Source organism: Phascolarctos cinereus, unplaced genomic scaffold, assembly GCF_003287225.1.
Source record: "Phascolarctos cinereus isolate Bilbo 61053 unplaced genomic scaffold, phaCin_HiC Scaffold_3;HRSCAF=262, whole genome shotgun sequence".
NCBI classification, from domain to species: Eukaryota; Metazoa; Chordata; class Mammalia; order Diprotodontia; family Phascolarctidae; genus Phascolarctos; species Phascolarctos cinereus.
Genome location: NW_027555736.1, coordinates 230,009,233 through 230,035,201, shown reverse-complemented (window position 1 = coordinate 230,035,201; position 25,969 = coordinate 230,009,233). Strand labels below are relative to the sequence as shown.

The window sequence follows — 25,969 nt, the reverse complement described above, 5'->3', positions numbered from 1 at the left end:
CACCTGATTCTGCTCATTATGCTTCGCATCAGTTCATTTAAGTCTTTTCATATGTCTCTGATTTTGTAATAAAGCTCATTTCTTATGGCACAACAAAATTTCACTGCATTTATGTACCACAAATTATTCAGCCATTCCCCAAATGATGGTTACCCCTTTTGTAAATATTCTTACACATATATAACTCTCCTTTCTATTCCTGATCTCCTTGAAAGCACAATCTAATAGTACCACTGGGTCTGAGGGTGCACACAGATTTCAGCACAGCTCTGAACTGTCTTCAGGAATGGCTGTACCAATTCATGTTTCCAAGAGTGCACTCAGTACCCATCCTCCTACCAATATTTCCATGATTACTTACTTCTCTTGTCATCTTTACCAATCTCATAGAGATGAGGTCATACTTTAAGAGTTGTCTGGATTTATATGTCCCTTATCAGTGAATCGGAGCATTCTGTTCACATGGTTGTTCGTAGTTTGCATTTCTTCATTTGAAAATGGTCTATTCATATTCTTTGACCAATTTGCTTACTCTTATGTATTTGTATCAGTTCCCTAAATAGTTCAGATAGCGGACCTTTATTTTATTTATTTATTTTTTTTGGTGAGGCAATTGGAGTTAAGTGACTTGCCCAGAGTCACACAGCTAGTGAGGGTTATGTGTCTGAGGCCGGATTTGAACTCAGGTCCTCCTGATTCCAGGGCTGGTGCTCTATCCACTGTGCCACCTCGCTGCCCCTGATAGCAGACCTTTAACAGAGATACCTGCAGTCAAGACTTGCCAAATTGTTTTCCTTCTGATTTTAAATATACGTATTTTGCTTGCACTAAAACTTTCCCAATTTTATGCAATCAAAATTGTTCACTTTATCTTTTTAGATAATCTCTATCTCTTGTTTAGTTACGAATTTTCCTCCTCATACTTGGGAAAGATACTTCCTCCTTTGGTCCTCCAAATTTTTCATGAAATACTCTTTGGTATTTCATTTATTTTTCTATGTGGAACATTGCAGTATATGGTACAATACGTTGCTCTAAAACTAATTACTGCCAGACCGCTTTCCAGTTTTTCCAGGAATTTTGATCAGAAAGGGAGCCCTTACCTCTGTAGCTAGTGTCCCTGGATTTATCAAACAATATACTACTACGTAAGATTGCCCCTAGATCTGTCCCACTGATGAACTCTTGTACTTTTTTTTTAAGCAGTACCAAACTGTTTTAATGCTTACTACTGTATCATATAATTTGAGATCTACCATGGCTCATTCCACTTGATTCAAACCTTTTATTACCGTATTTCACAGCATAATCATCACCACCACATAATCATCACACCATTTGTTTAGTACAAAAATGGTTGATAACTTTTCATCACGTAATCATCGCATAGTCACACTGCTCAAAATGTAAACAAAGCAGCAATGTATTCAACAGTAACATATGGATACACACTTATCTCTCACACATTGCGAGCCACGAGCCTAGAATTCTCAGCACGTGCTCATTGTTAATACTCAATTTTAATGTATATTTATGAGTGTTCCATGCATCCTAAACCTGTACCAAGGACAGTTTATTAATAAGAGATTTTTAAGTAACACCAGTACAATTTTTATATATTCCCCCCCATCCCAAACAATTAAGCTTCACATGATGGTCAAACCTACCCCAGTTTTTTGCAAAAAATTTAGCATAAAATCTGTCACAATTATGTGGTGAAATATGGTACTCCTCTTGAGATTCTTGGCCTTTCTTCCTCCAGATAAATGTTGTGATTATTCTGCCCATGTCTACAAAATAACTGTAAAATCTGTAAATTAATTGATGTAATATCGCTATTTTTATTATGGAGGCATGTTCCAATCATAAAAAACTGTCTTTCTTAACTTCTACATAAAATGAGTAATGACTAGCTAGGTGGATACCCAGGCACTTCACACATTTTTTAGTTATTTGGAATGAGATTTCTTTTTCTATTTTTTCCAACTTAGTAATGTTAGTAATACGCAAAGAGGCTATTGATGTTAAGGGGTTTATTTTATATCCTTCTACTTTGCTGGTAGATATTTCAAACTGATTTCTAGTTGAATCCCTATGGTTCTTCATGTAAAACTATCATATCGTTTGTAAAAGGTGGTAATCATTTAGGTTCCCCAAATTTCTTTTTCTGCTCTGCCAGGGCTTAGGTATTAGGTCCTGATTACCAAAGCTCACTCCAGCTTGTGACCATCCTCTTCCCTAGCAATGTCCTTATTCAAAGTGCCTGCTGGCTTTGGCCCTATTTACCAAAGCATCATTTCTTCCCATTGCTCTTTTCCCAGACTTCCCAAGCTTCATGCCCATTTCCCAGAGCTCCTGCTGGCTTCTCCAGTGCCATCCCCACCTCCCAGCAGTCTCTGCTAAGCTCCAGTCATGCACTTCTGCAGCCCCTGCAGCCTAGACTAAATGGAGGGACTTCTGTTGCTCTTCAGTTTTCTTTATTGTTGCTATATCTGGGCCCCTTTTCAGCTACATGCTGGAGTGTGGACTCCTCTACAACCTTCTACAACAAAACCTTTACCAGAAGTCATCACTAACAACGTATCAATGACTATTCCTGACATCAAATATGACCCTCTGTCACTTCTACATATTACTAGATAGCAGGGAAGAAATAAGAAAAAAGGGGAATACTTACTCCAGGCCAGACATGTTCAATTTCTGTCCGAACTACTGTGTCTACAGGATCCTGATTCCCAAACCAGTACTGCCGACTACGATATACTACACCACAGTTAGGACACTCAATCACATACCTGTAATGGAGGTAAACAGTTATCCAGTTTGGCATAAGAAGGAGATGGATATTTACCAAATTATCTGAAACTCAGCTACCTTTACTCACCCAGACCATGCATACTTTGCAAGACCCATCCAAGGCGAGTCAGTAGAAGCAGATGTTTTAGGCACAACACTGACCTCTTTTCCTCTTTCATAGCAAGCCTGGAACATATAGCACTCCATCAGCTTCTTGCACATACAGAAGACCCCAGCCCCACATGAACACTACTGAAACGTGGAATCAACTGAAATTTGGAATCACATATGGGTCAAAAAAAAAAGGATTGTTTTTCTAAAGGAGACAATTCTCTGGAAGTTGATCAATAGAATGTGAGCATACAAATGAATATATAAAGTCTAAAAATGACTAAATGGTACTTTGTGGCTAAAGAAAGGAGTTTTGTGTGAATATGAAGCCATAAGACCAATATCTAAACTATACATCTAGCAGACATAAAGTGAAACAAAACCAGAAATTGTCTGAAAGAGCATCTCATCTGAAAACAAACACTTAGATACTTGATAAAAGGCCCCAATAACATTACAACACACTTGGAATTCATACTTCAACCCCAAAAGCATTGAGAAAGGACGAGAGGTAGCTCGTGAACTGTTTCAAGCTTCAGGTTTCTCTCAGAGGAGAGAGAAAAAAAGGACGCCAACAGGAAAACTAAAATCCCCCAGCTACTTACTTTGCAGGTATAAACCCGGTTATCATACTGGTGGGAGTATCTACAGCGGCTCTTTGCTTCATGAGGCACTCCTTCTTTTCCGTGATTCATGCTGTTTTTACATCCAGACCTGTGATCCAAAAGATCCGAAAAGTAACAGCGAGGCAACAAGTAAGGGAGCTAATGCTGTCAGCCTGGAAGATCTTTTAGGCCAAAACCAGCCACAGGATATTACTGGGATACATTCATCTATATGTGACTAATATGACTAGGAATCGGAGGGTCTCTAGATAAATGAGTGAAATGAGGCCAGATAACATACGGCCCTCCGTTCCAACTTCCAATCGTCAAGAAAAAGAAAGGCAAACTGTTGTCCTCACAACCCCAGAACAGAAATCAGTCAACAAATATTAAGTGTCTGCTGTGTGGTAGGCACTGAGGATACAAATAGAAAGAAAGAAAATGAAACGATCCTTTTTCTCAAACAGCTTACATAGAGGCAAGGGAAGCAAGAGAAGAAGAAAAATATGTACATACAAATGTACACAAATAAAAAGAAAACATATAGACCATAAGTACAAAATAACTTGGGAAGAGGCTCCAGCAACTGTTGGGAGGTAATCAGGAACGAACTCACATAGGAGGTAGGACTTGAGCTATACTGAAAGGAACCTAGAATTTCTAAGTGGTAGAGGTGAGGACAGAGTGCATTCCAAGCATGGGAGTAAACGTATAAGACTGAAAAAGTGAGTTGAAACCAGATTGTACAGGGCTTTAAACGCCACACAAACAAGTCAGCATTTTAGCTCAAAAGAATAAGGAGCCACTTGACATTAGTGAGCAGACAACTGACATGGGCAGAACTGTACTTGAGGAGTATCAATCTGGTAGCTGTGGAGAACGGACTGGAGAAAAGACTTGAAAAGCAGGGAGGCCAATTAAGAGGTTCTTACAATAGTCAAGGCGGGAGGTGACAAAGACCTGCACTAGGGCAGCAGCTTTGTGAGTGCACAGAAGGGGAGAGATAGGAGAGACATCATGGAGTGAAAAGAAGAAGAAAATCACTTCTAAAAGGAAAAAGCTAAAGCAGGACTTGGAGGTTCCTGTTAGGAAAAAGAACAAAGTGACACAAGATGCTTCATTAGAGAGGAAACCTGACATACGATCATATTGAGAGAGCGAGATGAAACCTTAAAAGCTCTCAAGTCCAATGCCCTCGTTTTACAGATGAATAAACTGAGGCACAGAGAGGTTATAGATCACCTGCCCAGAGTCCCACAGCCAGTAAATGTCTGGCCTGGGATTTGAATCTAGGTCTTCTTGACTCTTGAACCCAACACCCAGCAGCCATCTAGTCCAACCAATACCGGAAAAAAAATTTCTCCTACAACATACCTGGAGGCTCCAAAGTGAAGCAACCTACCACCTTCAAAGACAGCAAGTTAAGCTTTTTGGATAACTCTAAAGGGTTTTTTTCCCCTCTTATATCAAGCTTAAATGTGACTCTGAAACTTCTACCCACTGCTTCTTATTCTTCCCTCTGAAACTTGTTCAACCAAACAGAGCACGTCTAATCGTGCTTCCATATTATAGTCCTCTAAATCCTTCAATATAGTTACTATGATATCTTACTATACCATAATACTATAATATCCTTCCTAACTTGCCCTTCTTGAAGCTAAAACACCACCAGGTCTTTCAACTGATCCTCATACGGTATTACCTCAAAGCCTATTTCTGGTTGTCCTCCTCCGGACATCTCTAAACTTATCAGTGACGTCCTTCCCAAAATGGGACACCCTTAACTGAACAAAATATTCACTGAGAACTGACCAGGGCAGAGTAAAACATGACTAAATGCCACCTTATTCCTGAAACTATGCCTCTATTAATGAATTCTAAGACTGCATTAGCTTTTTTTTCAGCTCTTGTCTCTTACAGAGCTTCTACTCAACTAAAACCCCAAATCTTTTTCAGAAAAACTATTTTCTACCTATGCTTTCCCCACTGAGGTTAATTTGTTGAACCCAGATATGACACTTTACATGTATCTACATTAAATTTTACCTTAGTAGATTCAGCCCAATCCTGTCAAGATCTTTTTGGATGTTTATTCTGTTAACACAGCATATCATTGCCAGCTTTGTATAATGTGAAAATCTGCTAAGGCGCCATTTGTGCCTTTTTCCAAAAGACTGATAAAAATTTGCAAATGAGGAAACTAATGCCCAGATAAATGAGTGATTTGCCCAGGGTCGTACAGGTAGGAAGTGGTCAAGGAAAAACCTGGGACTGAATCCCAGATCTTACACTAGCCAATCACTTAGCCTCTTTAAGTCTCATTCATAGAGCAGAGAAAATGTTGTCAGTGACGATCAGATGAGATAATTTGTGTTTTTATGAACCTCAAAACATTATATAAATGTCAACATTTCCCGTGGAATGTAAGTTTCTTGAGAGCAAAGATTGTCTCCTTTTTGCTCTCAATTCCTTGAAGAGAGTACATGCTTAACAAATGTTTGTCCAACTAACTAAGAAGTAGCCAAATCAGAACTCCAACCTGGATCCTCCTGCTGGAAGCCCGCTGCCCTTTACCCTGCACTGAACTGTCTCTCTTAGTCAATATTCATTAGACAATTCAATACACTGATATTTAGATCTTCGACCCAACCTCTATCCCACACTGCCCAGGTGCCATTCTGGTTTGGAACTTTACAGGTTAATTATAAGGTAAGGCTTTGAGCTCTATGAGACATATGGTCCGCAGGCATTTCTACCCTATGACTTTAAAGAAATTGGGCTCTTATTAATTTCTCCTACAATGTAGGCCAGGCCTATTCACACTTCTGGTAGTGGATAGGGTGAACTGTTGTCTTCACTTACCCACAGCTGAGGCAAATGGAGGAGCAGGTGAAGTACTCGTCTGGAAAAAAGGAACTGTGAGCCATCTGGTCATCAGGGATCTCACCGCTGAAGCGATCACTCAATGCCTGCCAGAATCGAGAAGGGGGGAGGCAAGAAATGACTTGAGTAACTCAGGAGGAAGCCACTTCTGCCCTGTTTTCTCTTCAAAGGAGCAGCCTTCATAGAAAGGCTAAATTACTGGCCTGTTCTAAGAGGTTCCTTACCTGGGGAGTGGAGGGCAACTGCATGCAGGTGCTGCTATCACAGCCCAGCACGCACTGATCGATACTCCAATAAACCTCAGAAAGAAACTAACTCCTCTCTTCCAAAATGCCACAAAGGAGCAAAGTAAGCTGATGGTTCCACTAAATTCCATTTAAAGTTAAGATCTGTCACGTACTGAATTTTTAATGCCAATTACAAATATAATTGCCCACTTTTATCATGGTCAAGTTGGCAATGAGAAAATAAGGCATAGAAAGGTGACAGTTTTCACTGTGATCCAGTCAGTAGTAGCTCTTATAAAGTTGAGGATTTCCTAGATTCCTTTACTCTTCTTTTTCCCTCCCCTCACAATTCACAAGAATTATTTATTAAGGGTTGAGAGGGTGTCAAGATGAGGGGGGAAACTATTATAAAAAATAAGGAAGAATTCTCATAGACACTTGGCAACCTTTCAACAGTACTGCTAAGTGAAAAGAAAGGAAGTAGCTGAGCCTCCTTGGAGCTGAAATAAATCCAGGTCAAAGGATAAAATGTTTGCAGAGACAAACTGAAAAATGTATGTTGAAAGGCATCTTCCATTTCTAACCCTCTATTTACTCATTACATTCTACTAGGTCATCCTTTCAAGTTGAATATTTTTCCCCTCTAAGTCCTAGTCAGACATAACTAAATCTGTGAAAAAAGAATTGCAATTTCAATCAGCTATTTCCAAAGTTACACAAATTAAACAGAGATAGATTCTGTAGTCATTAAAAGGCATCTTATTTCACTTCAAATTCCAGGTTTTCAACAATTAATTTAATCATCTACATATCTTTCAAAAAGGAGGGATTTTTTAAAAATTAGAAATAACTTTTTTAATTGAAAGAAATGTTAAGATTAATTTTGGGCACAAGCAAAGAGATTCCAATGTCAGTACAGAAGCTTTAGACTCTAGGGAGAACTTTATACAATGGGGCATATTTAAATAAATACTTTAAAAGACTAGACAAGTATAAAATGAGCCAATTTAATGAGAAAACAGAAGAATTCCCCCTTTTGGGATGATTTTTGAAAAGGAAATCAAACCCTTTAACACAGCTTGAAAATAGTAAGACACACAAAAAAGACCAACAAAACAAGATAAATACGATTTCTTTTGCTTGCGATACCGACCTCTCTTCTCTTCTCCCTGCCTATCTTAATCTTATTCATATCTTAGCACTCAACTTCAAATCCCACATCCTACCTACCATGAAGCCTTCCTGAGCTTTCCAAACCCTACCCACCTCCTCTTTCTGAGCCCTGTAACTTACTCCAGGTTATCACAAAGCTCGGTCTTTCAATTTTCTTGTCTTCCCAATTGTACAATAAGTTCTGTACAGCACGGATCAAATGTTTTACTTATTTCCTATCCCCCACAGTACCTAGGACAGTGAAATGCACACCTCAGACACTCAAAAGATATTTGTTGAAACAATCACGTGCCACTGGAAACTTGTCTTCACTCCTTCCTCATATGAGGGAGTTGCTGACTGCATTCAACAGGTTTCTCTTACACTTCCCTGTACAACCTGGCCTCAAACCATCCCAGACTTTGAGGAACAATGACCCAGACTCCCACAGAAAGTTTGTTTATAATGGCAAGGTAAAAGGTTTGTTGTTGTTGTTGTTTTGGGGGTGTTCTTTTGCTATATGTTGAACTGACTACAGGTAAAACAGTGAGGTAGACAAAGTTTGTGACTGGTGCCCTCTTTCCTTCTCTTTTAAACAGCACCCCTCTCTGGGAAACTCTCTGAGCTTGCTTCCTTGATCTGTAAAATGAAGGGGTTAGGACTATATGATTTCCACAATTCTTTCCTGCTCTGAAATCTATGCTCCAACCCCACTCTCCCAAGGCATTGTGATCCTATCTCACCCAACCCCCACCCCCTCGAGTCCTGTTCTCCCTTCTCTTCCTCTTTTCCCTCCTTCTCCCCTTCTCTCTCCCTGTCTCCTTCTCCATCTTCTTTTTCCTTCTCTCTCTCTTCACAGGACACATAAGTTGAATTTAGGTGGTGCCACTCCACAGCATATCAAGTAGTTAGCGTTCCACATGACTTAAATTGCTTGCCTGCACAGAACCTCTGTGGGAATGGGACTTGAAGGGGTCAGGATGGGTGGGACAGGACAGGGGACAGTGGGAGGAAAAGGGAGGAGAAGAAAGAAAAAGGAGGGGGGAGGGAGGGGGAAAAAGGGAGAGGAGAAAGAGGGAAGGAGAGAGAAGGAAAGGGAGGGAAGGGAGGGGGAGTAGAGAGAAGGGGAGGAGGAAGGGCAAGAGGGGGAAGGGAGAGGGGAGAAAGGGAAAGAGGGAAGAGGAGGAGGGGAAGGGAAGGAGAGGGGGAGGGGAACTGAAGGGAGGAGGCGAAGGCAGAGGAGAGGGGAAGGGGAGAGTGGGGAAGGAAAAGGGACAGAGGTGGGGGAGGGAGAAATAGTTTATTTAGGCCTGTGATCCATTCCACTTCATGAGTGTAAGCCCAAGGCCTGAGATGGGAAGTATGAATCTGCTATTCTCTCAATTATTCTCAGTTACTGCATGCATCTCACAGTATGCGCATCTCAGTAGGTTGTATGATTCTAGAATCTCCTCGACATCACGTTCATACCCAATCTATTTATTCTGCTTAGGGTGGTAGAACTTCCTGGTCAGCTAGAAGGCTCCTGCTATGTTTCCTTTGACTTTCTTGTGTTTTCTATGGCCTCAATCACTACACAAAAAGAGTAAGTTATACGGTGGTGTGCATACCCTTCAATATGACCATATTTACACTTACATATCAAGAGCTTTCCAGAGGATTTTTCCCTAATCATCAATTTCCCTGCCAGCTGAGGCCTTACCTGTTTGAGTTTTCTTATATTTGAGTAGAAGTCTTGGTTCCCACCCACCTCCTGATCAATACCTTAGCTGGGTGTAGTGAAAAATAAAATGTACATTCAATTGTTTCCATGGCTACCATTTCAAATCCATCTGATCACTGATACAGACTGTCTTCTTTTAAAAAGGCCTTAATCCCTCTCTCCAACTACAAACTTTTTAAAGATACCCTACTGTACTCCACCTTATACACAATTTAAGGTAATTCTGATTATAGACCTTTTCCTTTTCCCACTAACTTTAGATTCTAACTCCCAGTAAGGAGAAACTCAACTGTAATCTCTTAAAATGTTACAGTTCACAGGAGTTTTCATTCATTCATTCAACACACATCAATTACTCGAGCTAGCAAGCATAGGAAGGTACAAACACAAATAAAATGGAGTAGGTACATATTTGTACTAAAAAAAATTTAATATAAGTACATAAGAAAAGTATAAACAATGTATCTCAAGATCAGAAACGAAAGCTACTCCCGTAGGTAAGGAGGGGAATTAGAAAAATCAAGAAAGGCACTTAATGTGTGTCCAAGGGCTGATACGATTTGAATTTCAAGATGGAGCTCAAACAGGTCAATATCCCAAAGAAAGAACAAACGTGGAATTTCAGGATTTAAGATATTATTTGGGAGTTGCAGTTCTGAGCCCTCCTGCTGTGTGCCACTCAAATAAAACCAAAGAGGCAAGTTTCCTATTTTATCTGTAGATGAAGCCAGCTGGGAATCTGAATAAATATTATAAGTTGCACTATAGAGAGAATCTTAGAATGTCAGCTTTTGAAGAAGTCTTTAGAGACCATCCACTCAACCCTGTTCAGTGTTTTACATTTTACAGGGTAGTAAGCGGCAGCTTCCACTAACATCTTGAAGTATTATTAACAAGTGTATATAGCCTGCACTGGAACCTAGGTTTCTCAACTCCCGGTCCAGATCTCTTTCCACAATACCATGCTATCTTTCTGATGGGAAATTCATTTGCAAGAGAAATTGGATCCTGCACGAAATTCTCAGAGCCTATGCTGTAGGTCCCCCTTATGGGCAAAACCCACTAATAAAAAGGTTCTTAAGCAATAAAATCTTATTTCATGAGTAAATAATTTGTAGCTGAAACCTGAGTGTCTGACTGAAATTGTAAGAAGTTATAAGTGATTCCAAGGTCCAGGAAGAAAACATGTTAATTCATACCCAGTTCTATACAGTAATTCTTTAAGGATGACAAAGCAGTTTCCCCAGAATACCTCCTCACAGTGGCACAAATATGAGTATGCATCTTTTAGACATGGAAAACCGGATAAAAATGGTTAAGTGCTTTTGCCCAAGGTCAAAGGAGTACTTAGAATATGAATTCTAACTATGATGTTCTTTTCACTATAATATAATCCCTCCTCAAAAGAGATGACATAAAACATATATTTCTTTTCACTCAAAAAGTTTTTCTTATTACTAAATGATAACTCGGGATAATTACGTACTTGCCCTATTAATTACATCATTTGGCATGGAATTTTACTTTGGAAAACTATCAGTATAAACTGAATGTCAGGACAAATATTGAATTGTGACCCACCAGCAATGAAGGTGCAAGAATCATCTTTGCTTCAAATACTTGCTGGGCTATTCCCTTTGATTTAAGAAAGGGAGAAGATACTAGATTTCCTTAGTCACTCTAAGTTTCTGGGCTCAGTTTACAAGCTGATTCCCTATGAAGTAAGATCATAAAAATAACTGTCATTATCCCCAGACTTGTTTCTCATAGGTTTATCTTTGCTAAGGCAACAACTCCTTATGACATCACAGAAAAGGGGAGGCTGCCACCAAAGCAACCAGATGTTATTACTTCAGATGCCAGTTGCAGAGAACTCCCTGAGGATCATCTTCTAGAAAGTGGGTAAGATAACAAATCATTTCCTACAGCGGTCACTGAAGAATTAGATGATGTTTAATAGCTTGGGACTGCCACGCTTCAGCTGTTTTACCGAACCCAAAGGAGAAAAATATTAGAGAGTTTAGTAAGTACCAGAGTAGATGAAAGTTGTCCTCCCTCAACTGCAACCTGATTTTTCTTTTCCAATGTAGATAATACCATATGATCCAAACTTGCTCCCCATCCAAGATCCCAGATCTTACATCATTCCTGGGTTTCTTGGGTTCTCCTCCTCCCAAGGTCCCAAAGCTGGAGGAGAAAGGCAGGGAAGGGTCTCCCTTCTGAAAAAAAACCTTGGAAAAGCATTTGTAGCATATCTAGGAATGGTTGCTTGGAGACCAGATGATCCTGAACTTCAGTTGCCCTGGCAACAACATGGCTCTTTCTCTATTGTACCCACATGGCTAGCACTCAACGAGAGCTACATTTCCTATTTCACATGTGGAGTTTTAGACTGTAAAATGACAATACAAGGTTTGCCTCTCCCTCATTCCCCACCCCCACCCCATAATAATTATGAAGACACTTAGTAAATACTCTCTCGTGATGTAATTCAAGGGCCAAAGTTTTCTACATTTGCCAACCTAAGGAAGAACAATGTTATACAAAGCTAATACTAATTTTTAAGTGATTGCCTCAATTACACAGCAGCAGTCCGCACTCACAAGGAATATAATGTAATAGAAAAAGTCCACTAGATTTCTCTCCAGTAAAAAGTCCTGGGTCCTAGTTCTAATTTAATCTCTACCTCTGTCATTTACTAAATGTACAAGCTAGTACTAACTTGGGCAAATAACATCACCCTTCTGGGCCTCAACTGCTTCATCTCTACTGTCAAGGTTACTTCCCACTCTAAAATTCTTAGATTCTGACTTCTCGTACTGATATTCCACCATTACTATTTCTTAAATAGTTTGTCCTCTGCCACTAGCAAGAAAAATTTACCGGTTCTGTTAGAATACACTCCCCTCAGAGGATTCTGTGCTAAGGCAGTTCCTGCCACCACTGTGGTAAATAAGCAAGGGGAGAGAGCATAAAACAAGGAAAACACATGCTAAATAGAAGGGGACCTAGAACATAGCTGGACAGCAGGAAATTTCACTAAAGGAAGTAGTACCAATATTCTTGCTGGGTGACAAGGAGATTATTATAAGGCCCACAAAGGGCAAGGAAACTGCCTCTGGATATAGTTTAATAATGCCATATGGGGAAAGGAGTTGACTATAAAAGATAAAAGTTAATTCTTCGGTTCCTCCCACTAATCTATTTCTCCCATAGCTATCTTTCTCATTTAGTAAGAGATGAAAGGTAAAGATAGCTCTTGGTTGTTCTGAATTCTAATGTAGAATAAAGGTAGGGGACATCAATGATTCAAATGTAATTCTAAAATCTTTAAGAAGTCAACTTACTAGGAAATATTATAAGGAAAAGGCAAAATTAAGCTTTCAGGATATTGGCAAAACCACTAAAGTTCACAATCATGTGAACCCCTAAGAGATCTCAGATTCAGTGACACAATTCTGAATCAGGGTCATTCACTTGATGAGAATTTACTTTTAAAAAGCTCTCAGGATCAAAAGCAAGCTCATCATCAAATAGTATGTATTAAATACCCATATTTTGAAAATATTATAACATGGGAACCTCTCTCACAGGTTACTAAGTATACTAATGAGAAGTTGAGGAGGCAAGAGACTAACATGGAATAAAGAAAAAAGGAGAAGTTAGTGAAATTACACACATCTGTTGGGAGTAGTAGCTAGGAATCATGGGAACTCTAATCCTGTAATCCCCCTGGTTCTGATTTTAAGCTCTAACTAATTAATTAATTACCTTGCCTGACAAAAAAGTTAAGCTATGCCTTTCTAACAGAATAACAATGTTGCTCTTTTCAATTCCAATCTGAAGAACAGCCCTAAACTTTCATAGAATATTTCAAAAATTCAAAAATTTTAGTAACTACATCATTGGTGGAGAACCCAAGCAACTTAGTTAAAATCAGTTATTCAGTATCATATGCCACCACTTCAGCAAGAGAAACAAAGATCCTATGAAAATCATCAGTAAATAAGGATTAACATAATTCCAATTTGGTCAGGGTCCTTGTAGTCATATAGCCTGTCCAGACAACTTTTTATGAATCATAAGCCTGAAAGACCTTAGCATTCTTCCTCCTGTTCTTAAATGTGCCTGGCAAACAGGGCTGGAGTAGATTTCAGAGAGACTTAAGAGTCTCCTCAGCATACGGAATGTCCTTTGATAATCTTACTTAAATATTAATCTAGTTAAGTGTCTGAGAACGGCTATGATGGCAGCCTCAAGCTCCCATCAGCATGAACTGTCAAGGGTTTTTAGATTTATATAAGAGATTTTTGTCTCTAGCTATACTGGATCCAGGAATACTTAGACAGGTATGTATGGGTTTGTGGGGGAGGGGAAGTAGTCTGTATGCATGTACATGAAAAAAGCAGTGGATATCAGGATTACATCATGCCTTAGAAATACATAAATGGCTAATTTTCCAATCATTATGCCCTTGAGCCATTCCTTTCAGTCTCTTGCAGCACCAAAGTTCCACTGGTTTTTCTCATAGCAAGGCAGGCCAGTGGACTAGCGACCAATATGATCCTGAGGTATTGATATGCACATAGATGTTTAATAAATGCCATCTGATGAGGAGGTATGATGAGCAGGTAGCAAGAACATGAGCTTTCCACACAGGTGTAGCTGGAACACTGCAGTATTAACACTGGAAGGCAAGAACTAAACCCAAGCTACAGACTTTACATACCACAATGAGAGATCCTATATCAATCATGATATGGGATATCATTAGTTCTATAGTATAAATAAATCTGCAACATAAAAAGATACTTTTAAGAGGATTTTAATGAACCAACTGTATGTGTGTATACATGTGTGCATGTATATGTGCAGATTATGTACATATACATATGTATGTTGATATTGTGTGTATGTGTGTATGTATGTATATATACACACACACACACACCCCATTATTGCTAGGAAACCCAAGAGAAACAAGCGATTTGATTTCTTTCAAATTATATGATTTAAAGCTCTCTGAGACAGAGGATGAGGAGCCTGGTGAAAGACTAGCATGGAATTTATCTAGGGGACCAGCAGCACAGTTCAGAGCTGAACCTCCTTTTCCTATTCTTAAAACACCTAGGCTTCTCACACTTTCCCCCAGGTTACAGACCTCAATTGCCATCTCCTAAGACAACAGGAAGGAGCTCTGCTGCCTGCCGGATTTTGCTCATGTATTCTAACCACTATAGCTGTCCCACAAAATGAACACTAGGAGTTTGATAAGTCACTGGGAATACACTGACCTTCAGTGCTTTGTAGATGACCCCTGGGTGCCTGGGAGAACGGGTGGTGTTGTTCTCCAGCTGCTGCTCCAAGGCCCGCCTGAGCCCAGAGAAATCTGTAGGGGGATTGTAAGTCCTTGTTCCTTTGTAGTGGATGGAACTGAAAGCTTCAGGGAATCGACCCAGCTTCCGAAACCGGTCCTGGATCAGCTTCTCAGGCACCTCAGAGGGGTGATCTGTGAAGGCACAAATCCAGGTACATGAGCAAAGAGCTTTAAAAAAAAAAACAACTTTGTGATAATCTGAAGATTGTTAGTTTTGATATCTACCTTAAGTTCATAAAGAAAGTTAGCAAGACAGAAAAAGAAGTCTCTCTCATCTGTTCCCAGCTATTGCTTCCTATAGGCCCTTTCAACCTTTTAAGGGAGTAGAAAGCATACACACAGACAAGGGGCCTAAAATGACTATTTCTCCCACAGCTAATCAGAAGCCACAAACTGAAATGAAGCAAAGCTGAGTATCAGCACAGAATGGGCCCTTGGCCAAAACACTTCTCCATTAATTTAGCCTGTATCATTTATAAAATGAAGACAATTCATTAATCTCCAAGCCTAGGAAGAGGGCCATATCAAATAAAAGAGAGTAGAAACCATATGTAATAAAAGAGATGACAAATCAAATCAAATCATCTCTTTTTCCCAGTTCTACTCTCTTTTTTCAGAACTACAAAGAATTTATCTGTTCTAAGTCTACCTCAAATTTCTAAAGAATTCTTGATAATGCAACATCCTAGAGGTGACATAAAAAGATGGTTCAATTATAGACCCAAAGGTAGCAATGAACTTCTTTCCCGAAGCCTTTAAGATTAAATTGCAATATTCTAATACACAGAAGCCCAATATTCCAATACACAAAAGAAATCTTAGAATAGTCTCTCTCCCCCTTCCTTTTCTTAAATTCATAATCACAGAGCTGAAAAGAACCAGGAAAATCATTTAGATCAACCTTTCTATTTTCCAAGTAAAGAAATTTCCTTCTCTTACTCATATAGGTCCCCTAAAATATTACTGATTGTATGTTATTCCTTCCTGGTCTCCCTGGTTCAAGTAAAATATTACTTTAGGGTATTTAACTGGCAAACAATATGGGGGCCCCCTCAACTAGAATTCAGGTCTAACATTAAAACTTTGATGAATGCATGGGCAAATCATGTTACTTCTGGAACTGACCTCTTTATAGTGCTAGGTTAGAAAATGGGACCAATAGTGTGCTATAGGATAATTATTTTATATCAGATCTTTACTAAATGGAGTTAATTACCTGTGATATTTCCAAATCCATGCAACATAAAACCATTTTTCAATGATTCTGCTACAGATCACCACATAATTATTCCTAATTCCCCAAATTACGAGGATAGTTTATGTAATATATTAGTGGTAATGTTTCTTAAATTCATTAACTTAATTTTTTATTAATATGAACTTGAAAACATCAACAAAAATGAACATTTTCTTCCACAGAGGATAGGAAAAAAGAGGATATAATGTAAAAATATATCGCATAGATTTCCCATGTCCCCTTTTTGAACTTACTCCTGTTTTATTTTCTGTATTTTTACTGTTTCATTGATACTTTTTTCTTCTGCTGCTTTTTCCTCTTGGGGGGGCATTATCACTATCATTACCCCCCTTTTCCCACTCCCCACCATAATATGGAAAATTCTTCCTAGATCAGAAATAATAACTGCTCCTAGCCTATCCTAACCAACTTAAAAGACAAGTATCTAACATCATTATTCAAACAAACCTCCACAGTAGACTTTGTTACTATTTCTTACTCAAAATATAGTAATGAAAATTTTATACTAACCCATGGGAAAAGCACCTCAAGAAGTTTATAATTTAAGAAAACAAAATCTAACATGGTCAAGGCAAACTAACATAGGATCAAAGCGCTTAGAACTAGAAGGAAACTTATTAATCATCTAGTCTAGCAGTTCTCAATATGTGGTCTGAGGACTGACCCCTGGGAGTCCCCAAAGTCAAAACTATTCTCATAATACAAATACCTTTGTTTGTCTATTAAAATGCTCCTCCCTTTATTAACTAAATATCTGCATGAGGCTGGATTTTCTTCATATACTTCAACCAAACAACATATCCCTATAGACTGAATGCAGAAACAGAGCTGAGACTAAAACTGTATTCTATTTAGCCAGACATGAAAGAGATTTACAAAAAAAATAAACCAATGCTACTCATCTCACCACTTTTTTTGTTTTGAAAAAGTTATTTTCATAAAAATGGTATTTGTTAACATGTAATAGATTTATTACTGTTTTTAAATAAACATTTTAAATTTTTAGGAATCATAATTTCTAATACAGTAAATATTTATAGATGTAACCCACATAAACAAAAGCTCTTTGCAGTCCTCAATAATTTTTAAGGGATCCTGACACCAAAAAATATGAGAAACATCGGTCTAGTCTATCCCCTTCAATTTACAGGTAAGGAACCTGAGACAGAAAAAAGTGACTTGTTCAAGGACGTACAGAAAACGGGCAGAGCCATCATTCAAACCTAGATTTTCTAACTCCAAATCAAGCATTTATATGTGATACTTAGGCAAATTCCTTTTTTTAAAAAAGTTCTTCCTAAGATTTTTGTTTTATAAAAAAATTTCTCCTCCACATCTTTTTTTCCTTCTTTTGTGGGAAGGAAAAGAAATCAGCCAACATTTACTATGCCCACACTATACATAAGCGAGAAAGAAATACACAAAGAAGGGGAAAAGAAAAGACTGTATTACCAATCACCAAGAAAGTACTAGCAAGCTAACAACTATTTCATTTTTTTCTTTTATTCAGCAAGATCAATATACATCTGCAACTACTCACCAGAACCCAACAGCTGGGTATGTACTGTTTCATGGAAAATGATGACTGCAGGACCCAAAGTAGATAAAGGGACATCTAGGCCACAGCGGGCAGAGGTGGCCTTGAGCTCCTTAGTAAAGTGTTTCAGGTAGGCTTCTGAAGCATCTCCAAGGAACTTGAAGAGGTCATTATGCAGCCTGTCTGCATGAGTCCGATAGATGACCAAATCAGAGATGGCTAGAACCTTGAGAAGCAGCCGCGTCCTCTGGCTTAGGTTGACAGTAGCTCCCAGGAGCCCTTCTGTATCTACTACTGCCACTTTGTGGACTGGGTCATAGGCTGCCCAAACCCCCACTGTGCAGGACTCCTGGGCTGGGGATGTTTTGAAGACCTCACGGCCATAGAAAAAAGTATGGTTAAGGGTATGAGACTTTCCATCCCCAGTATTTCCAAAAATGGAAACCACCTTCAGATGTTGGTCAGGTTTGCAGTCCAGTTTCTTAATAAAGTCTTCTTCATTTATTACCTTATAAAACAATACAAGACAGTAAAGCATGAAATGGCCAGAAATATCACCAAATAGAATCAGCACTTATAAGCTAAGGCCCCATCAGCTATTTATCAAGAGAGGCCAGAGAACTGGGTAAAAGTCATATGATCACTACAGAGTACCACCCTCCAAAACCAACTCTGAGCTTGTCCTGAAGCCACTGCTGATTCAGTAACTAGTCTTGAAGACCAGGACCTATACCCAAAATGCCTAAGACATATGACCATGAGCTGGTCATTTCACTTCTAAAAGTCTCAATTTCTTCATCTGTAAGATGGAGAAAATACTCACACTAGCCTATCTCACAGGGTTGTGGTAAAGAAAAACCATTTTAAACTTTAAACCAACACATGTGAGCTGTTATTAACCAGGTATCAATTTCACCAGTCCCATATTTCAGCTGACACCTGGATTAAAGGAATCATTAGAGATCATCTAGTACAAGCCATTCAGTTCCGATGGACAAGGAGGAACAGGGCCATAAAATGGCCACAACAAGGAAAAAAATTAATCCAAGACTGAAGGGTGTGTCTGTTGCTCTCTACTCTAAGTCGACTCTAAGGGAAAGAGGGCAGACCTGACTTTGGCAGGAGTAACTAGTGGCACACAAGTCAACCTTGCAAGAATCCCTGAAGGGTGTCAAGCCAGTTGAGATGGCAGAAAAAGAGGCCCAGACCCAACCCGAGGCCCATGACACAGACAAGTTAATGCCCAGCCATATTAGTTTCTACATTCAAGGTCAAATCATGAAGTAGGAAGGGCCTTGACTTTGAGATGTGGAATGGGCACATGAAGAGAAGACTTGGAGGGTCCAGATAAATTGGATATACCCAATTCCCTTGCCACTTTCAACAGTGTTGCTGACTACGCATCCAAATTCAAAAATAGAGCCAGCTAGTGCAATTCTAAGCAATAGAAATGGCTAGAGAAATTCTATTTGCTGCAAAATTCCTAAGGAGAAAAATCAAGAGGGGAAAGGGAAGGGAAGAGAATAAGTATTTATATAGCACCTACTATATGCCAGGCAGTGTGCTAAGCACTTTTGACAAATATTATCTCATTTGGGTCTTAACAACAAACCCTGTAAGATGCTATCCTCATTTTACAACTGAGAAAAAAAGAAGCAAATAGACGTTAAGTGACTTATTACACAGATAATAAGTGTCAGAGGCCAAATTTGAACTCAGGTCTTCCTGACTCCCAAGTCCAACATTCCATCTCCTGTGCCATCAACTGCCTCTAAATGAAGAGGCAAGGAATAAGGTTGGTGAGTCCCAGACTACACCAGAGTACAAACCCCAGATATGATACAGGAATACATATATTGAGTAATCAGCACAATCTCCATGTTGGTTCCCTAACCCAAAATGTTAGAGCTATCCTGGTTGGCAAGGTGAAGAAAAAACCAATAGTACTTCTGCCAATTCTGCAGTAGGCCTTCTCTAGTCGCACCCCACCTGTTCGTGCATTTTCCTTTGCAAATTACCTTCATCTCTCCTGTATATACTTTGTATGTAACTAGTTATTTATATGTTGTCTTTTCATGAAAATGTAACACTCCTCGGGGCAGCTAGGAGGCACAGTGGATAAAGCTCTGGCCCTGGAGTCAAGAGGACCTGAGTTCAAAGCTGACCTCAGACACCTGACACTTACTAGCTCTGTGACCCTGGGCAAGTCACTTAACCCCAAATGCCTCACAAAAAAAAAGAAAGAAAACTCAGATCCAGTGAGTTGTCTTAAGGGACCAAAGGCAGACTGTTAACCCGGAGTTACAAGTTACAAGGCCCAGAAGACAGATGTCAGCATGGGTGAGACATCCCCACCAAATAAGCTGCTGCATCATATTCCACTACCAAACTGAGAAAAACAAAAAACCTCAATGGTTGGTTGGCCTGAGTTCTGACAACAGCATATTCATCAGCACCTAATAACCAGGAAAGCCACGTTCTTTCAGTGGGGACTGTCGGAGAAACAACAGTTAACAACTAACATTTTATATAGTACTTTAGAAGTTTGCAAAACACTTTATGTACCATGATCTCATTTAAGCTTTAAAGCAACCTTATGTAGTAGGTTTCATATAAGGAAATTGAAACTCAAGGTTAAATTATTTGCCTGGGGTTACACACCTAGTAAATGTCAGAGGTGAGTTCTGAATCCAGGACTTCTGATTCCAAATCAGGGGCTCTATTCCTGATACCATATTTGTTTTCAACGAGGTAAAGACTACAATTCAGACAGTCTTGTCTTTAGGTCCATATCCAGATGAGAGTGTGGTATTGAAGGTCTCCTTGTTTAATCAGGATTTAACGTGGCTCTGGCAGTCCCTTACTGGCAACAGACAAAAGTGACCAATAGGTTTCTGGGGCAATCAGGGGCTCTATTCCTGATACCATATTTGTTTTCAACGAGGTAAAGACTACAATTCAGACAGTCTTGTCTTTAGGTCCATATCCAGATGAGAGTGTGGTATTGAAGGTCTCCTTGTTTAATCAGGATTTAACGTGGCTCTGGCAGTCCCTTACTGGCAACAGACAAAAGTGACCAATAGGTTTCTGGGGCAGGGCAATGCCAGAGGCCATGGGGCAGCATATATCTTTTAAGAGGCAAGTGATAAGGAGATCAAAGAAAGGGAAAATTGACCCATATGTACAAAAATGTTTATAGTAGCTCTCTTTTCTGTGGCAGAGACCCGGAAACTGAGGCATCCCCATCTATTGAGGAATGGCTGAACAAGTTACGGTATATGAATGTGATGGAATACTATTTTGCTGAAGAAATTATGAAAGGTATATGTAATATATGATATTTCTTGCTTTCTCAATGAGTAAGCGAGGGGTAGAGGAAGCGAGAGAATTTAGAACCAAAAATAAAAATAAGGAAAAAAAGTTTTAAAAAATTACAAAACGGATGGTTTTAGTGAGAGTTGGAAAGGAAGACTTGTATGAAATGATGCAGAGTGAACTGAGACGATCCAGGATAACAATTTATCCTATAACAACATTATTACAAAGACAAACAAGTTTAAAAGACTTGGGAACGCTTACCAACGTAACAACCAACCATGATTTCACCTCCAGTCAGAAAGGTGATGGACTCAAAGTGCAGGCTGAGACATACCATTTTTGGACATAGCCAACGTGAGAATTTCGTTTTGCTTGACTATATGTATTTGTTACAAGAGCTTTGTTTTTCTTTCTTTCTCATTGGGGAAGGGGAAAGTGGGAGACAGAGAAGTCAGATTTTCATCAGTTCAAAAATTTTTTAAAGGCAACTGGTAGTTATTGGATCCTAGGAGTGACCAAAATGTTAAATAATGACACTATAGTACCTGTGAAGCCACTGTTGCCAATTATGGATTGTGTAATGGCAGATTCTTCATGCCACAGAGCAGGCAGTAGACAACCACACTATTATCAAATGATAGTAGTAGATTATTAATAATTACATTATAATATAGTATGTAACATAATACAGCATATTATATTATTAGTTATTTGGCTATACCTTGCCTCAACAGGACAGTAAACTACACACCCCAGTAATGGCTCCTTGGCTGACTCCTACATAGACCCTACAGATCATTGAGGCTAGCTCTGTGATCTGATAATATGAGAGGAATGGGGCCAATTTAGGGTTCACAGACGCCTCTGTCCAATATGCCAGGCCACTCAGAAATGGAGAGCTACCATCTTCCAGTCAAAATCATTTGATGATTCAAGACGAAGGGGAAAGGAAATCCTACACCTCAATACTGTTCATCCTGTAGTAAGACATACCAAGTTCTAGACCTAAAAGGCAATACATACTGATCTACGAATTGAATTCAGCTAACTGGTCTGAGTATGGCAGGCTCAAGGATATAACACTGGAGATAAAGAAATATGAGATAGGACTTTTAAAGAAGATCTTCTTTCGGTATCATCCTCTCTCTCCTTCCTATCTCAACCAAACTCTTAGAAAAGTCTATACTAGCTACCTCCACTTCCTCTACTCATTTCTCAACCCTCTGCAATTTGCTTTGTGACCTCAAATGGCCTTTTCCAAATTTACCAATCACCTATGAATTGATAATCTGATGGTTTTTCCTGCAGGCCTCATCCTTCTCTACCTAACTGCTTCATGTGCCACTGCTGATGACCCTCACCACCTAGATACTCTTTCCTCTCTGAACTTTCCGTGACACTGGGAAGAATGGACAGAAACACTTCTTAAGCACCTACTATGTGTCAGACACTGTGCTAAGTATTTCACAAATGTTATATCATTTGAGCCACACAATTACCCTGGGAGGAATATACTATTATTATCATCCCCATTTTACAGTTGAGAAAACTGTAAGTGACTTGCCCAGGGTCGCACATCTAGTAAATGTCTGAGGCTGGGATTGAACCCAGGTCTTCCTGACTTCGGGTCAAACACTCTAGCCACTGTACCACCAGCTGCCTCCATCTTGGTTCTCCACACTTGTCTAACCACTTCTCACTGTACTCTGCTGGTTCAGCAGCATCCAGAACACATCCCCTGACCGGGGATCACAGGCTCGTTAGTCTTTCCTCTCTACATTCTCTCTCAGAACCTCATCAGGTCCCATATGTCTAAACCACATCCCAAACTGGAAGTCCCAGAGGCATTTCAAATGAATAAGTCCAAAACAGACTTCATTATCTCCACCTACCCCTCTACCCAATCCAGGCCACACCCACCCCCTCCTCCAAAAACTTCCTTATTTCTATTGAAGTCACCACCATTTTTCTAGCCTCCCAGGTTTACAGCCTTGGAATTATGAACTTTTCACTCTCAGTCCATATACTGATCAGTTTGGAAATCCTGCATTTATACTTGTATAACATAATTATACTTAGTACTTTTCCAACACTTTAATGTTTATAAAGTACTTTACAAATATCCCATTTTATCCTTACAACAGCCCTGGAAGGTAAGCGCTACATTTTTCACATTTGATCCTTTCTCTCTACTCATATACCTACCACCTTGATTCAGGTTCTCACCACCTCTCATATCAATTATTGCAATAACTTAATGGACCTACCCTACCTCAAATCTCTCCCCACTCCAATTCATCTTCATACTGCTGCCAAAGTGATTTTCCTTAAACATAAATCCAACCATGTCACTTCCCTACTCAAATCTATCCCCTTGGCTTCCTCTATTGCCTCTACAATCAAATATAAACTCCTTGGTTTAGCTTTTAAAGCCCTTTACACAAGTTGACCCCACTCTATCTTTCCAGCCTCACTGAACATCACCCCCCCCTCCTGCACTCAGTAACGGAGCCAAACTGTCTTTCTCTCTTGTTCTCCACATACATTTCACTTCCTGTCTCTACGTCTTTTTGACTGCCCCCAGACCCAATATCTCAACTTCCTCATATGCCTCACTGACTCACTAGAACAGCAGGTGTGCCCATGGGCTCAACCACAATAGTCAGCCAGCCATCTAGTCCCAGACAGGACCGCAACAGCCAGCCAATGAGAAAGCAACACCAACAGGATACCGAAGCAGGATGTCTGACTACTAAATCACAGCCTAAGTGGATGCCTTGTAATAGCAAAGACCTGTCCTAAGGTTAACTTATGACATAGAGAAGCTTATTATAATATCATTACCATACATTAATATCCCCCCCAGTAGGCTTTTCTGTATGCATTCTGAGTAAGTGCATATGCAGTTCCACCAAGGCTAAGACCCTTCACCCAATCAATAACCCCTCCTGTATTTTCATATTCATATATTCTGTAATGACGTAATTGCATCTTTTGCTCTATAAAAATTCGTCTTTCTTTGCTAAGCCGCTGCTTCCTTTAAGGAGCCTAGCTCGCTTGTTGAAAGCATAATCCTCAATAAATGTCTTTGCTTGGGTTGGAGATCGTCTGAGTCTATGAATTCTTAATCGAGACAACCCCACAACACACCTTGAACCTCAACATTTTATGGCACCCAACACAGGGTTCAGTCTCTGATTCTGACCCCCTCCAATCCAAAGTATGCCTTTCCTTTGCTTGAATTGGAGACGGTCTGAGTCTGTGAATTCTTTTGAGATGATCCCACAATACACCTTCCTCAACATTTTCACTGACTGTCCCCAATGCCTATAATGAACTTCTTCACTTCCATTTCACAGAATCCCTCACTCCCTTCAAGTTACAGCTCAAGCATCACCTTCTACATCAAATCTTTCTTCAACCCCCATTTTCTGGTGTCTTACCTCTGAAACTACCTTGTATTCATCAATTTTGTATTTATTCAGTAGATGCTTTTGTACTTATTCAGTATATAACAAATGTTATTTGTTGTCTCCTCCATTAGAACATAAGCTCCTTGGGAAGATGAATTGTACCATTCATTGAATATTTGTCCTTAGCACCGAGCACAGCATTGGGCACATAAAAGGTACTTAATAAGTACTTCCTTGAGTGTTTGGTGGCTAAGTGTCCCATTTAACCATTTGTGTCCCTCGTTAGTGTTAGTCCCTAAAAAATGCCCCAATGAAGAAAAGGAGCATAATAAAAAGAATGACAGATTTACATGACCTAAAACAGAAGCAACTAGAGCAGACTGCTCAGACTCCTAGACTCAATGGACCTCATGAACAGATTAGACTTGAAGAAAGAGATGGAAGGTATAGAATACAAAATTACACCATGCAATTAACCAGATCCAGTCTGGCCATATCAATAGCCAAACGCATCAGGTGCCAGCACATATAACTGCCCCTGAACTCCAGGTATGGCAATATCCTCCAAGAACAGCCCTATGTCATCTTCCATTGTCAAGCAGGAGGGAGAAGAGAAGGCTGACTAGGGGATCTCATGATGTAAAGGAAATAACACTAGATTTGTAGTCAAAAGGATCTGAGTTTATTTCTTGGGTTTTCTGTGCGACCCAGGACAAGTTATTTAACCTTGTTTGATTTCAGTTTCCTCAACTATCAAAGGGTTTGGATTAGATGATCTCTAAGGACCCTTTACAATCCTAAGACACCTCAGGATTTGGCTCTACATTCCCAAACGACCAAGCATTGGCAAAAATAAGGGCTAACAGAGCACCTAATAAAATGCCATGGAACCCCATAGCTTCCAATCAGTGACTCCACTTTACCACTATGTAAGTTCAAGAGTAGACTTGGGAACATGGAACAAAATAAGCTTTTCCCATACTGAATCACTCTCAAACAGGTGGCATTCTGGAATGCTACAAAGGTCCATGCAAGACTCAAAACTTTTAGACCTTTTAGGAAAACTAACACTTACAAGGCCAAGAAGGTATATCACAGGCAGCAGTTTATGCTCTGAATCATATGATTCAGTGTCTCCTTTGGTCAGGGAGCATGCATCTGGGAATCAAGGGGTGGAGAAGAGAAGTCAACATGTCAACAAGCACCGTGCTGAGGACTGGAGAGACAAAGAAAAGAAAAAAAGAATCCTGTCCTCAAGGAGCTTACAATCTAACTGGGAAGACAACATGCAAACAATTATGTATAAATAAAACTGGAGGCAATCTCAGAAGGAAGGCACTAACATTAAGGGTGGTCAGGAAGGCTTCTTGCAGAAGGTGGGTCTTAGCCGAGACTTCAGAGATGCCAAGAAATCCAGGAGATAGAGATGATGGGGCAGAGCACTCCAGGCATAAAAATGCACATATCAGGATATAAGAGTGTTTTGTGAAAAGGACAGCAAGGAGATCAGGCAGTATCACTGGATGGTAGGGTTATGTTGGAGGGGTAGTAAAGTATGAGAAGACTGGA

General features: G+C 39.6%; 1 protein-coding gene across 7 annotated transcripts in view; it reads right to left on the bottom strand.

The window, feature by feature from the left end:
- The window catches only part of ZFYVE1 (zinc finger FYVE-type containing 1), a 59,887-nt gene that overhangs the window by 9,809 nt on the left and 24,109 nt on the right, over window positions 1-25,969 (bottom strand). For 3 of the 7 annotated variants that reach the window (XM_020986362.2, XM_020986363.2, XM_078151490.1), the window contains 6 exons: window positions 17,673-18,177; window positions 14,792-15,006; window positions 6,375-6,481; window positions 3,513-3,621; window positions 2,885-2,982; window positions 2,678-2,795 (listed from right to left, as the gene is read on the bottom strand). In XM_020986362.2, coding sequence (XP_020842021.1) covers window positions 2,678-2,795; window positions 2,885-2,982; window positions 3,513-3,621; window positions 6,375-6,481; window positions 14,792-15,006; window positions 17,673-18,177 — 1,152 coding nt within the window. Of the gene's footprint in view, window positions 1-2,677; window positions 2,796-2,884; window positions 2,983-3,512; window positions 3,622-6,374; window positions 6,482-8,047; window positions 8,414-8,712; window positions 9,194-11,078; window positions 11,165-11,528; window positions 11,607-14,791; window positions 15,007-17,672; window positions 18,178-25,969 lie in introns of those variants that run through there. The other 4 variants (XM_020986367.2, XM_020986365.2, XM_020986366.2 and 1 more) reach the window with 4 other exon arrangements.